General features: G+C 40.6%; 1 protein-coding gene across 1 annotated transcript in view; it reads right to left on the reverse strand.

Moving 5' to 3' along the window:
* The window catches only part of LOC103024460 (fibrillin-2), a 114,256-nt gene that overhangs the window by 43,031 nt on the left and 56,043 nt on the right, over nucleotides 1-15,182 (reverse strand). The window contains exons 24-36 of the mRNA XM_049468551.1: nucleotides 10,652-10,879; nucleotides 10,414-10,539; nucleotides 9,669-9,797; nucleotides 9,404-9,529; nucleotides 8,467-8,592; nucleotides 7,004-7,126; nucleotides 5,363-5,488; nucleotides 3,624-3,749; nucleotides 2,949-3,071; nucleotides 2,714-2,836; nucleotides 1,897-2,022; nucleotides 611-733; nucleotides 39-161 (exon numbers count right to left, since the gene is read on the reverse strand). Coding sequence (XP_049324508.1) covers nucleotides 39-161; nucleotides 611-733; nucleotides 1,897-2,022; nucleotides 2,714-2,836; nucleotides 2,949-3,071; nucleotides 3,624-3,749; nucleotides 5,363-5,488; nucleotides 7,004-7,126; nucleotides 8,467-8,592; nucleotides 9,404-9,529; nucleotides 9,669-9,797; nucleotides 10,414-10,539; nucleotides 10,652-10,879 — 1,728 coding nt within the window. The remainder of the gene's footprint in view (nucleotides 1-38; nucleotides 162-610; nucleotides 734-1,896; nucleotides 2,023-2,713; nucleotides 2,837-2,948; nucleotides 3,072-3,623; nucleotides 3,750-5,362; nucleotides 5,489-7,003; nucleotides 7,127-8,466; nucleotides 8,593-9,403; nucleotides 9,530-9,668; nucleotides 9,798-10,413; nucleotides 10,540-10,651; nucleotides 10,880-15,182) is intronic.

A 15,182-nucleotide genomic window follows, 5' to 3' on the forward strand; every position in this document is an offset into this window, starting at 1 on the left:
CTATCGTTATTATTACTAGTGTTATATACTACACTCACCAACACAACCAATCCCAGTGGGGTTCAGTTCAAAGTCTGTAGGGCAGTTACACTCATAAGAGCCTGGGGTGTTCACACAGTGTCCATTCACACAGTTTATGGGGTCCAAGCACTCATCAACATCTAAGAGAGAATTCGCATTAGAAATTCAAACAAATGCTCTAGTATAGTGTTTCTTAAACTGCGGTGCATGTACCACTGATGGTACGTGAAGCACACCAAGGTGTTGCACCACTAAAAAAACATTTACTGTATCAAAAACAGAAACAAACAAAAAAGATGCAAGCAGGAACCAGGGGATGTCCAAATCCCTGGGTTTTAAGAATTTGCCTGGTTTCATTTGAGACAAATGCAGATAAAAACATAATTTTCTTCATTTTGCTGCTTTTTTATTAAAATTTGTAGCATTCATTTATTGTGTTTCACATTGAAATCAGAATATCCAACAGCATTATTACGTACACACAGCATTTTTGTCCATATCATGCAACCCTCATTTGCTTGAATATGTTAGTAGTGATGACTTTTAGGTGGTATCAAGAACCACCATTACTGTAAGTTGTAAAATGTACCTGTGCAGTTGATCCCAGACCTGTTCAGCTCATAGCCCTCGTCACAGACGCAGCGAAAAGCTCCAGGCAGGTTTTCACATAAACCAAACACACAGATGACCTGAAAGGTGCACTCATCGATATCTGCAACATGTCACATATATGCATTGTCAACAGGGGTCTGCCATGTCATATCATATGCAATAATATTGCCAACATATTGCCAACAATATTGTAAACAATATTATACCCTGAAATATCATGCCACATCACCCACCCCTAATTATCACATCATGGTACTACTTTTTTCCTTTTTTGTTTGTAGCCAAAGAAAAAAATCACACTTTTTGTCATTATATATCTACTAGAGACAGATTTTTTTCTGTCCAGTATCATTTATTTTACTTCAGTCCTTGATATATGAAGATATTTGGATTGCACTTTTATTATCATTCTGGATTACTGACTTGGTCACTACTTGGATCATTACCATTCATTGCAGTGTTTTTTTTTATCACATATTTCATAAGGCTCTTTTTTATCTGCAGGGGCAGAATGTGGCCCATATCATTCATTCTAAAGCAGGTTTGGAAAATCTGCAAAAATGTTCTGGATTTCGGAAAGCTGCAAGAGAACAGAGGAGGGCTATTTAACAAAGGTTAGTATTCTTTATCATGTTTTACTACACCAAAATTAAATTTTACACTGGAGTTCTCCTTTAAGATTCTGCCAAATTAAGGCTCAAGTAACACCACACAGAAGCTGTGCTCAAAGGTTTCTTCAAGAGAAATCCTGTCGTCAAGCTTCAATTAAAATACATTAGGTGGTAAAGGAGGAGCTACATATGTAAGCGCATTTATATTTTGTTTGGTTTTCAGTTAGACAGATGGGTATTTATTTTCATTTTATTTTAGATTAGGAAATCACAGACATCTGGTTTTGTTCATTTATTTTCATTGGCACTGACCACAGTCTTTTCACCTAGGCCCAGTTCCAAACGTACACTCACTGTAAATACTGAACAGAGAACTTGCTTTGCCTGCTAGAGATTTACTGTCTGTTATGTCTAATGTTGCATAATAAACTTGATTTTACTGTAAACCATACGTTGCACCTTCAGCACCTTGATTTACTAGAGTAGAAAGTGAATTACATTTTTTATGTGTAAAAAATCAATATCAGATTAAATTGAACTGGCTTTAGATTTGATGTATGTAAGTGTGATGTATTAGTCGGTGTGTGTGTGTGTGTGTGTGTGTGTTTGTGTGTGTGTTTGTGTGTGTGTGCTTGCGTGCAGAAAGAGTCACCTTGGCAGGTTCTGCTATCAGGGTCTGAAATGAATCCTATCTCACACTCGCACTGGTAGCTTCCAGGGATGTTCAGACACTGGCCATTTTCACACATGTGTGTACTGTCAGCACACTCATCTATGTCTGTGTGAAATATCAGAGATAACAAGTTAGCACAGCAACGTTTAGGTCTTTATGATTTACATGCATGATGCAGAAGGTCTCATGAGGAAAGATACAAATAAAATTATATGTTTATCAAAAAAAAAAGAATAAACAAACAAACTGGTTTCAGATAAACTCTTAAGTCTGGTGCACTGATGGCCTCATATGATAAGGGGTATCTCAGCTACTGGGTGGGAATGAGAAACAACTAATGCTAAATTGACAAGACAATTGGGGAAAAAAGATCCTCAAGAATTTAAAAGGCAATGCTTTTAACTATATAGACAAAAATATTTGGCCAAACCTTCTAATTATTAAACTTAAGAGTTTCGTTCAGTTTTATTTCTAAAGGCGCATAAAATCAAGCACTTTGCCATTAATGAGTGCTTCTAAAGAGCTCACTGATTTCCAGCATGGTAATGGAATTGAAACCACTGATAAAACAAGTCAGCAGTGAGAGGTATTAATGAAAAGTGGAAATGTTTAGGAGCCACAAAAATTTAGCCACAAAGAGACAGACCAAACAAAGTAACAGGGCAGGGTGTCTGAATTCTGCCTGTGGTTTTATTACACTAATATATACATTTCTAAAACAGTCCATAAACACTTTTTAGTAGAAGAGTACCAGTAGTATAACCCCCTGCTTTTTAATTGTGTGTTCTTGTCTTACCTGAACAAGTGAAGCCATCTCCCTTATAACCTTCTGTGCAGGCACAGCGGAAAGAGCCTGGTGTGTTCACACATTCACCATCAGGGCTACACTGGTGAGTCCCTCTGATGCACTCATCAACATCTAAAAGGTGAAAAACAAGTGAAACAATCTGACAGGTCATATAGTTACACAACTACATAAACCATGTTTGCTGAAATGAAACAGCAACTGAATGTTTGCAGATGATGCTTACCATCACATTTCACTCCATTTCCTATCCAACCTTCCATGCAGGTGCAGCTGAAACTTCCAGGGATATTGACACAATTTGCATTCCTGTCACAGTTGTGGGCATCAATCTGGCACTCATCAATATCTATCAAAGACGATCAAGATTTTTTTTGTCAAACTTCATGAATGTTTACCAATGTAATGTAATAAATATGGTTCAGTAGCACCACTGCAAACAAAGGCATCGGTGGCTGAATGAAAACCATCCTGCTTCTCTCAGGCCAATGACGCTTCCTCTCTCAAAGTCTGTCAGCTGGGAAAAATGTCTTTGAGAGAGTAGTTAAGGCATGTCTATGAGTCTCTGCTATCTCACCAAGAGGTAAACTAGCCTCTGAGAGGCTTTTAATAGGGCAGAAGGGGAAGCATTTGTATATCCTCTTTTTGTAATCATTTACACATCTGCCTGAGATATAACTGCATGCAGAGATTTGCAGAAATCAGGGGTGCTTTATTTTTTTATTTATTTAAAAAAATTATTAAGGAATTTTCAATACCCTGCATTCAATATCTTAAGTAAAAATCAGGAGCATATTATTGCAGTAACAAAGCTGACATATGTACGTGTGGTAGGTATTTTTGTACTGCAATTCATACTGTACATGAGTTATTTTACCATTACAGACTCATCATATCTCACCTGTGCAGCCAGAGGAGCCTTTCTTTACTGAGTATCCGACCTCACAGTGGCAGATGAAGGACCCCTTGGTGTTCTCACACTCTCCAAACATGCAGATGTTGGAATTGAGCTCACACTCATTCACATCTGAAAAAAATCACAGAAGCATGCAGTGATCTTCCTCCAAACCCCACGTCAAGAAACTGAGCAGAAAAATTAGGCTCCGGGTAAGTATGGCTGACAGATGCTGCAGAGAGAGTGCTGATCTGGGGTCAGTTTTATTTTTAGCCTGATGACAGTCTTGACAGGAGGAATGTACAGTAGGACAATAGACGAAAAGGCAGATATTAGACTTCTGCAAGAAAAAATGTAAAAGAATGCCAGTGCAATGTGCTCATAAACAAAGTAAAGTCTAGACTATTTTTATTTGTGCAACCTGTGATACCTGCCAGTATCTTGCCTGTGTCTCGGACCGGTCTCCTCGGTGTACTCCTGTCAAGTCTCCAGGTCTCCGGTCCATGCCCCTGTTCTGGTTCTATCCAGTCTCCTGTTCAGCCCATTCTCTATGCCCCTCTCCAATATCCTGTCCAATCTTCCCCTGTACAGAATCCCATCTGTACTCCAGCCCAATTCTCTCTCTCTGTAGCCCTCAAGACCAGCCCTGCCTCCAATCTTCTGTCCATGCCCCTGTACAGAATCCTATCTGTGGGAATCCTCCAGTGTGCTAAGCGCTGCCACTATAATCACAGTAGATCGCCAATTCGAATCCTGTTTATGTAGCTTCCCATCAGCTGCCAGAGCCCCGAGAGAGCACAATTGGCCTTGCTCTCTCTGGGTGGTTAGTTGGCGCTCTTTCCCCTCCTCACTCCAGCGTCTGTGAGCTGATGTATTGGTGCTGTGCTTTTCTCTGAGTGTGCTGTGATGCTACTCGGCAATGCTGCATCAGCAGCAGTTAAAAAAAAAAGAGCCGTTGGCTGACCAGGTGTTGGGGAGTCCTAATGATTGGGTTGGGTAATTAGCCATGTAAATTGGGAAGAAAATGGGAAAAAAATAGAAAAAAAAAAAAAAAAAGAATCCCATCTGTGCCCCTGCCCAATTCCCTCGCTGTAGCCCTTTCAAGACCAGTCCTTCCTTCTATCCGTGCCCCTGTCCAATCTTTTGTCCGTGCCTCTGTCCAATCTTCTGTCCATGCCCCTGGCAGGTCTACTTGTCAGGTGTCTTGTTAATGCCGTGTTTATAACATTTAGTCTCCTGTTCATGCCCCTGTATAGCCTAATGTCCATCTTGTCTCTGTCTATTATCCTGTCCAACCCTTGTGCAGTGTCCTGCTTTTGCTGTCGTCCAGTGTCTTGCTTTTTTCCTCTTTCCTGAGCCAGACCCTGGGGTGAGTACTGTTCCATGCCCCAGAAGATATGCATTAGGAGCGACTTGTTTATGTTTACGTTCCCCATGTGCTTTTGCTTTATTGATTACGTTTTAGTTTGAGTATCTTCTCTTACATCGCGCAGTCATTAGTGTTTCCACCTGTGTCTCTTCAAATCCTGTGTATGTGCCATGTTTTCAATATCTTTTGTCTAATTCGGGTTAATTTATTTTTGGGTTTTGATGTAAGGAAAGTACGCTTATATCCTGCCTCTAAGTTTCCATTTGTGCCAGTATGTCTGTTGTCTGTCTTTTTATCTTGATCTGTGTGCCTTTCAGTTCTTCATGTCATATTTAGAGTGACAAATGCAGCATTTTTAAAGTAAACTTATATTTACCTATACATGATTTTGTGGTCATGGAGGATGTGAATCCATCGTAACAAAGGCAGTGGTACTCTCCAGGGACATTGGTGCACTGACCACCATCACATATATCAGGCTCTTCCTCACATTCATCCACATCTGGAAAAGAGAGAGAGAGAGAGAGATAAAAAGACATAGAAAGCAGGAAAGAAACAGATATAGAAAAACAGCTGGTCAGCAGCTTTTTACCTTTCCACCATCAAATTCATGTCCATGTTATAATTTTTGTTTGAAGTAAGTGTGTGTCTGTTACCTGAACACATTCCAGAATATATTCAGCCTTCAACCTTTTACATTCTCCCACCATGACTCACAGGCTATGAATCCCTGTAGTTATGGTACCTGTAACTCATGCTGACGTGTGCAAAGAGCACATGCAGTCAAAAGTGGACTTACTGGCAGTGTGTGGTGTGTGCACAGTGATTGTCTATATCAGACAGTAGTATTCAATATAAATCATTCTTGAGTTTTTTTTTTCCTGAACAAACCTGATTATTAAGCTTATTAATGATAATAGCATAATATTTAACATAATACATAATATGCAATTTAGATCACGTGTATTAAAACACAGATGGCATTTCCTGTCAATGCAAGGTGATTCTACAAGAATCTGCAATGTAAAACCTTCTAAACATTTAGTATAAATCAATGTAACAATATTTTATTTAATTCCAAGTGAGTTTGTTGAAATTGAAGTGGTCCATTTATTTAATTAAATTATGTTTTCAAAAAGTAAAAATTCAGATAAAAAAAAAAAACAGTAGCCATGGTATATTTAATATCTGTGTCTAATTGTCAGGGAGAATTTTTTGTATTTTCTGAACCTCAGTTGTAATTTAAGACCTTAAAATCATTGTAAATGCAAGGTGATTTATTTTCCAAGACATCCCAGAAAAAACATACCCCTTCCTACACTGTGTGGCTAGAACTTGAAAGACAGAAACACCTGTGAGCCACATTATGAACAATGGACAACCAGGGGATTCATCTTTTAAAGAAACTCACACAGAAAGCTTTTTTTCACAAGCTTTAAGGTGGGAAAATAAGCAGTAAATCATGATGAAAGGTACAAGGGTATATGAATTGCCAAACTGCCAGGCTGTGTTTTGTGGTGGATTCAAAAATGATCAGATGTGGTCTAATTGGCTAAAAGGTCTACTCAATAGCTTAATTTTCACAGAAGGTGCACACTCTATGGAAATAAACCAATAAATATAAATGTCTTGGGACTGGAAGTGGGCAATCAAGAACTATTTTAACATAGGGGTTGAAAACTTATATTTACACTAACACAACAATATGTCATCGGACAGCAACTAATATCATGTTTCATTACCTTTCCCATGAATTTCTTAAGTCACTTACCTGTTCACAAGGACAATTACCACCCACTGTGCTGTCCACTGTGGGCAGTAATGTTCTAGGCATCGGTGCATCTAGATATTCTAGTCCACACAGACACTGTGTTTAACCTATATAGATGTGAGCATTCCCAAGTCATTTCCTGAGGGAACCTTTTACAAGTTACAAAGTATATACAATGAGATTATGTCCTTCCTGCATCCTGCACTTGAACTTGAGAGCGTTATACTGTATACTGTGAGTCTTTACCTGTACAGGATCTCAGATCTGGCATCAGAGCATATCCTTGACCACAGCTGCAGGTGTAGCTGCCCTCTGAATTAGTGCAGAGCAAGTCACAACCCCCGTTCTCGATGGTGCACTCGTCTATGTCTGAAACAGGACAGATAACAGACCTAAAACAGGGTTTATGATGCTGCAAATATGTAATACTATCAGGTGTGCAGGTGAGGAGAGACATATACATATGAATATAATATAAGATACCACAAGGCATGAAGTAGAGAATGGCCAATCAGTGTTTTTACTGATCGTGTTGCAGTATGATTGGCAAATCTACAATACCGATCAAGGGTGGGGTTGGATGCCACACTGCCGTATTTTTCACACTATAAGGCACACCTAAAATCGTCAGTGCGCCTTTTAATCTGCTGCACTTGTGTATGAATTTTACCAGTCAGGTCCTAAAGAGCACTAAAAGCCTAAAGTAACTCTTTGGTCGTTCAAGGGTGAGTATTATCAGCCTGTAGCCCGCTGCTAATGCCAGATAGCACTGCTCGAGCAGCATTTGCATTAGCCACTAACCGGGCTAAGCAATAGCTCTTTTACTGTTCAGAGGCGAGTATTTAGGACTGTAGTCTGTGTTTTTTCGTGTTAAAACAAGATACATGGGATGAACCGCTAGCTAATATCGCCCTGGCTAAAATAATAATAATAATAAACGTTTATTGATAATGTGCCTTATAATCTGGTGAGCCTTATAGTGTGAATAATAAGGTAAACTTTTTAGGCAAACTTGACAATAAATCATTGTCCATTTGTGATCTTGCTCTCTCTCTCTCAAAATTAAGTATACTTTGCTTTTTAAAATTACATACACAATGTTGTCAAGTCTGTGAATTCCTGTGCAGAAATGGACTTTGGAACCCTTAAGAGTGTTGTTAATTATCTTTGCTAGTTCTATAGTCTGATCTTTACTGTAAAGGGCCAAAATATGTACTCTCAAGAGGGGTATATGGTTATTGGTGTTACGGCAAAAACACAACAATGATTGGTACAGCTTTGTAACTTGATATAACTATGATCCAAAGATTGCTGGTTTAAAACACATTACCAGGTCATGCTGCTTGTCATCAGCAGTTGGAGTACAACAAAGGACAATTGGCCAAGTTCTCTCTGGGTGGGTAGATGACCCCAAACACTACTCTTTGTACAGCAGCAGCAGCAACTCACAAAATATGAATCTGACCAGTTCCCAGCACTGGCTAAAGAACTGCACATCTGGGCTAAAAATCACCAGATACTTACACATACAGAGCTGATCGATCTCTCCATCTCTAGCATGTATTCAAAAAGTAGACACATTTAGGAGGAGAGTTGTTAGGATACTAAGCTTCCGTTTATTGATTAACACTACTTAAACAGCACAGAAGACATTCAGTCTTACTTCAATAGCTGTAGAGTTCTAACTGACCTTAAAAGAGAAGTTTTACCTGTACATCCTTTTCTATCAGGGGTTGATTGATATCCAGTGGAACAGGAACAGTGATAAGTACCAGCCACATTCACACACTCGCCATTCCTACACAGAGTGGCACTCAGCTCACACTCGTTCACATCTGTAACATACAGTACACATCCACATGGACACAGAAAAACATTCCTGGAAGCAATCAAAAAAGAAATCACAGGAAGAATCAAGTCATGGTAACTCACGTGGAAGAGTAAGGGCAGGAAACTTAGAGCTTAAGGATCACTGAGTTAATAAACACCCTGTCAGTTCATAAAACCACTGTTTCTATCCCTGCTGGCTTAATCCAATAGGGGTTATTTTAAGCATGAGGAGTTTCACAGAGGGAGATACTTCCTCTTTTTTTAATGGTAAACTTTTATCTTTTAGGCGTGGATCTTATTAAAGTATATAAATATTGAGGCTTTCAAACAGTCAAGTTAGATTTTTATGGACAAAATACATTTAACATAGTTAAATTTCCACTTCTCTGCTTATATCACACATCAGTACTACATAGACAATAGAGTAGACTCTAATAGAAAAAAATATGCAAAATCAAAGTCTGTCAATTTTAGACAGGAAAGACAATAAATATGTTGAAGATTATTTTGGCCACAAAAACAGTGTGAATAGACTTTTAATTTGTAGAATTCTGAAAAATAAAGCACATCGTTGCTGCCACACAAAAACCTTGTTTCCTCAAAGCAGTAATTTTACTGGAGGAGGACAAATATTCCTTAACTTGAAAGTTAGGGAAGTCAATGCAAAAAGATTTTATTAATTTGGTAATTTTGGAGAATTTCTATTAGACCATTCTGCTATGAGACATTCTGCTATATTGTAATTATGTTAAAATGGAAGTGTTTATGCCTTCTTCAGAGCTCATTGTAGGCATGTATGTGTGTTTATGTTCTCACCTTCACAAGCATCCCCATCAGTGGATAACTGATGGCCAGGTGGGCACACACACTGATAGCTCCCTTCTGTGTTCTTACAAGAGCCCCCTCGACACAATCCAGGGTTTCGCTCACACTCATCGATATCTGCAGTATGCATACACACAAACACAAACACACATTTAATAGTATGTAGGTTTGTCAATCTCAGCTTAATTCATCCACTTTCTATCTACACTTCAGGCTGACTGAATCGTCAGAGAGTGTGTTGGAATTTGACACTTACCCATGCAGTTCTTCATCATCATAAAACCACTCTCATAACCTGGCAGGCAGTCACACTCAAAGCTGCCTGGAGTGTTCACACAAGCACCATGTCCACACAGGTCAGGGGATATCTTGCACTCATCAATGTCTGTAAAGACACATGCAAACAAAACACAAACACGAAGAATACAACAGTCATTAGTCACTAAAATGGTCTTTTAGCAAAAATGAACATAGTTTTGTTTTAGACACCTTAACTTCTTAAACTTTCTGCTCCTCACTCTCAAAACTATATAATCCACACATTAGTTTCACATTAGATGCCCTTATCCAGAGCGACTTTTAAAAGCTACGTGAGATGCAATGGCATCCCTTTATGGAGAATATGCATGAATAAGAATGTACCATAAGTGAGAAAGCTAGTGAGAAAGTGAGTAAACGAATGAGTAAGTGATATGAATCTCATGAGGTGATTTACATCTACAAATAAAGGTTTTAAATGTGATTCCATTTTGGCACCTTCAAAACTTTTCAGTGGATAATTCTTTTGGACGGACATTTTGTGAATAAAAGATCCATATTAAGGTAAAGATTCTGTATCAAATTATCAACTAAAGGTTTACCCAAAAACTGTACATTTAAATAAAAAAAATGCTGAGGAGCAAGAGTCTAATAGTAAAAGAATTTAACAACAATATGTTTTCACAGCAGTATTTTCTTACAATTTAATTTTACAAATAACACTGGGCAAAATAAAAATGTACCTGTGCAGTTGCGTTCCTCTGCATCCAGAGCAAACCCTCCATTACAGCGGCATCTAAAGCTTCCGATCGTGTTCCGGCAAGTTCCATGAGCACAAATGCTTGGGAAAACTTTACATTCATTGATGTCTGCCAAAAAGAAGGATAATGAACAAAACAAGTTCCAGGCTTCAAATAAAACCACACACCTGCTAAATCAACCTATGTCCAATCACAATATGACCGAACACGACCTTTTTACCTTTATACACAGGTCTGCCTGTAAGCACATCCCCACGGTTTGCAAAGCCAGGTCCTCGGGGGCACAGTGCTTCATACTCCCGTGTGCCAGGCTCTGGACATGCTTCACACTCCTTCCCCCAGGCTGCTCCCACTGTGCAGCAGCAGGCATCCATCCGGAACCTTCCAGACACTGGCTGGACACACTCGTCCTCGTCATAGGTCAGATAGCAGTGCTCTAAACGAATGTCTGAAAAGGAGAGAATTAAATTCGGCATTTAATTGCAATATACAAAAGAAAATTAAATTTAAATACTGATATGTTACTGATATATAATACCGATATGCCCCATCACATGGGACAGGAAATGCTACTGTGTCTTTTAACTTTTGGCACATCTTATGGAAGTCAAAGAACTCTGCAATGATCCGTGGGATTTCTGTTATTTGAATGAAAAATTCTAGCCAGACACAAACATTACCACCCACTGCGCTGTCTACTGCGTATGGTAACGCCTTCTATTATATATTCCAGGTACACATGTAACACTGTGGATTGGGAAATCTTAAGTGTCTGCTTTGGAATCTTTAAAAATGGTGCAACATCCCCACAGGACGATCTCACACGATGGAATTCTCTACCTATATCTCTTATTGGGAGAGTTGCTACTGTAAAAATGCTGATTCTACCTAAAATCAATTATTTGTTTTCATTAATCCCTAATAAACCTCCTGCTGCTTGGTTTAAGTCAATAGACTCAAACATTTCAAAATTTTTATGGAAAAATAAAACATCGAGAATAAGTCTGAAGACTTTACAGAAGCTAAAATGCCATGGTGGTCTAGAACTACCAAACTTCTATCACTATTTTTTAGCCAATAGATTGCAATATGTTACAAGTTGGATTAAAACAAACCCTTTAGGCAGCCCTTGGCTGGACCTAGAAGAAACACTCAGTGGAAAAGTGAAAATCTCTGACTTACCTTTCATTAGCTCCAGTATTAAACACTATAGCTGCTTTAAAAGCCTAAACATAAACACCACTCTGACAGCTTGGTGGGAGTTTTTAAAGATAGCTAAGTCTTCACTAATACCATGTAAAAGGACACCCATTTGGAACAACCCAGATATATGTCAGAAAAAAACAGTTATTAATTTTTCACAATGGCAAGAGAAAGGAATTAAGAATTTAGAACATGTTATGCAGGAGGGGACCTTTATGTCATTTGAAGATCTTATTTCAAAATACGAAATTAGCAGTAGCAAATTTCTGGAGTATCTACAATTAAAGTCCATTATACAAGCAAGATTTAATTTAAATAATCTAACATTAGAAATCCCAGTATTGATAAAAGAGTTCATGAATCTCTATACTCCTAAATTGTTATCAAAAATATATAAGTTATTATCCAAAATTAATGATTCAATATCCCTCCCAATTACAAAATGGGATCGAGATCTCTCCATGAACCCAGATAAGAACTTTTGGACACAGATATGTTTAAACAATTTCAAAATGACGATAAGTCCAAATTTACAACTCATACAATACAAAATTCTCCATAGAACACATTATACAGGGCATAGAATGTTCCAAATGGGCCTTAGAGAAACAAATATATGCACTAACTGTTCGGGCAATCATATTGAGAATTATATACATGCTATATGGTTTTGCATGCCTGTTCAGAGATTCTGGAAGATGATATGTGAAGACTTATCTACCTGGTTTAATTGCAATATCCCAGCTTCACCCAAACTATGCATTTTAGGTGATGTAAGTGAACTAAACATGGAAACAAATATATTGCACATAGTTCTCACTGTCTTATGCATCGCTAAGAAAACTATCCTCATGAAGTGGAAATCAAAAAATGATTTATGCATAAATCACTATAGAAATTTACTTTTAGACCACATTAGTCTGGAAAGAATGTCTGCAACCTCAAAAAACCAATTGGCTACATTTGAATCTCTCTGGTTCCCACTGATCAGCTCCATCACATGATGGGGGTGGGCGGCTGTAGTCGTGTCTCCTGGTGCGTCCGGCAGGTGGCTGGGGGGGAATCGGGGGATTCGGGTGTCTGATGGCCCTTGGACTGGGGACGGTGGCTGCCGCTTGGTGATTTCTGTGTGCGGGCCCTGGTTGTTGGTGGGGGGGGCTGGATGTATGCTCTTGTGGTCTTGGGGTGTGGGTCTGGGGGGCCCATGGTGGTGGGTGCTGGCCCTGTCCGGTTGGCTGGGTTCCCCTGTGGCGGTCGGGGTGCGGAGTCCGGGGCCCTGGTGCCCGTGGGCGTCTGTCGCCTGTTTGGGTCCCTCCCTGCGCTGGGGAGGGTCTATGCCTCTCTTGGGCGCGCCGTCGTGGGGGGTGGTGGTTTGGTCCGTGTTGGGGTGTCTGGTTGGCATTCCGGGATTCTGGGTGCCCTCCCTGTGGGGAGGTAGGGGCGCTCAGGTGGGGAAGCGGCAGTCTCCCACTTAAGACCAGTTGGTCCTGGGCTCAGGACCACTGTGTGTGTATGAGAAAGAGTGGGATGTTGAGTGTAAATGTGTCTGTGTGTGTGTGTGTGTGTGTGTGTGTGTGCGTGTGTGTGTGCGTGTGTGTAATATCTGTTGTCTTTTGTATGTGAGTGGGGTGTGTATTTATGTTGTATTGCAGTGTGGGGATGGGGGCGCTGTCTTGCAGAGCGGCGGTGTCCTGGGGCCGTAGCCGCTCTACACCCTGGACTTGCCTTCCCTGTACTGCGGTTGGGTGTATGGAACTGGGTGCCTAGTGAGCCAGCAGTAGTTGGCTCTCTTCCTCCGGGGGGTAGTCCTCTGCCCCTCGGTCCTTTCCTGGCCCTTCCCCGACTCCTACTCAGTCTAACATCGCATTACACATACAAACTCATCATACAGCTTACACACATCATATTACACATAGGGTTTTGGGGGGCAGGTGCTCCCTGCTCCTCAATTTTATTTTTGCATTTTAGACATTGAGGGCCTTTGGGGGGGCAGTGTGGTTGGGTGCTGTTATTCAGTTCTCATATTACAGCTGTCCCTCCAATTTTAATAGCACTGTAGCTTTCATTCATTCTTCTCATTATACACTTTCATATCACTGCAACATGCTGGGTGGGGGAAGGAGGGGGGTCAGGTCTTCTCACACCCTGGTTTCGTGCACCCTGCCTGGGGTGTGGGTCGGGTGGTTGTTCGGGGCCGGGCTGGCTGCTTCCCTAGGTTGCCGCTGGCTCGGTACTGGTGCCCGCATGCCCGCATTAGGTGTCTATGTATGTTCTGTGTGTGTGACTGGTGTGTGTGACTGGTGTGTGTGACTGGTGTGCGTGACTGGTGTGTGTGACTGGTCTGTGAGTGAATGTGCACGTGTGCGACGGGTGTATGTGTGACGGATGTGTGTGTGACGGGTGTGTGAATGTGCATGTGTGCGTGAACAGTTGGTCCTGGGTTTGGGGCTGACTGAGCATGGACACCTGTGGGACATGGTTGCGTAGGGCGGGTTTTTGCCCTCCCTACCGCTCCACGCTGCTTTCCGCCGATCGTCACTGCCGTTCCTGGGGGGGTGGGCGTCCGTGGGTCCATGGGTGCGTGGCCGGATGCCCTAATATGGTCTCTGGCCCGCCCCCTAGGTGGCCGTGGCCTGGGGGTGGCTTGGGCCCCCTTGGCGTGGGAGGGGGGGCCTGCCGGGTGTCGGGCTGTTCCCGGGTGCTTGGGATCTCGGGGGCCGCATGCTCGGCTCGTGCAAGGGGTGCTGGCCTGCCGGAGGGGTGGGCTGCTCGCTTCCTTTGGCTCTCTGGACTCTTGCTCTTTGCCATGGGGGCTTCGTCTGGAGTCTCCCCCGTCCTCATCTGGGGTGTGCACATGGTTACCATCGGGATGTGTGGCCGTGGGTCTTCTGGGCTCCTAATGGGCTGTGGATGGTCTGGGTCCACTGGGTTCTTCCCTATCTGCCTCTGGATCGCAGGGGCATGGTGGCGGTTTCTTGCCTCCATTGTGGTAGGCATTTCATGACATAATCCGTAACACATGACATATTTTTGCAAAAAACAATAGAATAGAAGTAACTGTGCGTGTGTGTGTATGTATTTATGTGTATGTATTAATATGTATGTATATTTATGTATGTGTGTATATGTATAAGCATATGTATAGTTAGATATGTGAGTATGTGTATATATGTATGTTTGTTTATTTTCTGTTTATTTTATTTTATTATTTTTTTTTTTGTTTGTTTGTTTGTTTGTTTTTTGTTTAGTTTTTTTTTTTTTTTTTCCTTTCTCTTTTCTTTTTCTTCTTCTTGTACCCCCTCCTGTACCTCACACTCCGATCCTTCCAACCCTGAACTCCCACAACTATATCCACACAAAATATATATATATATATATATAAAAAAAAAAATAAAAAAAAATAAATAAAAATAATAAAAAAAAAAAAATAATAATAATAATAATAAAAAATAAAATAAATAAATAAAAATAAAGTATTAATTGTCCTCCGAAGAGGGGGGGTGGTGGTTGGGCCAAAAAAAAAAAAAAAAAAAAAAAAAAAAATGGTG

Source organism: Astyanax mexicanus, chromosome 20 (assembly GCF_023375975.1).
Source record: "Astyanax mexicanus isolate ESR-SI-001 chromosome 20, AstMex3_surface, whole genome shotgun sequence".
Classification (NCBI taxonomy): domain Eukaryota; kingdom Metazoa; phylum Chordata; class Actinopteri; order Characiformes; family Acestrorhamphidae; genus Astyanax; species Astyanax mexicanus.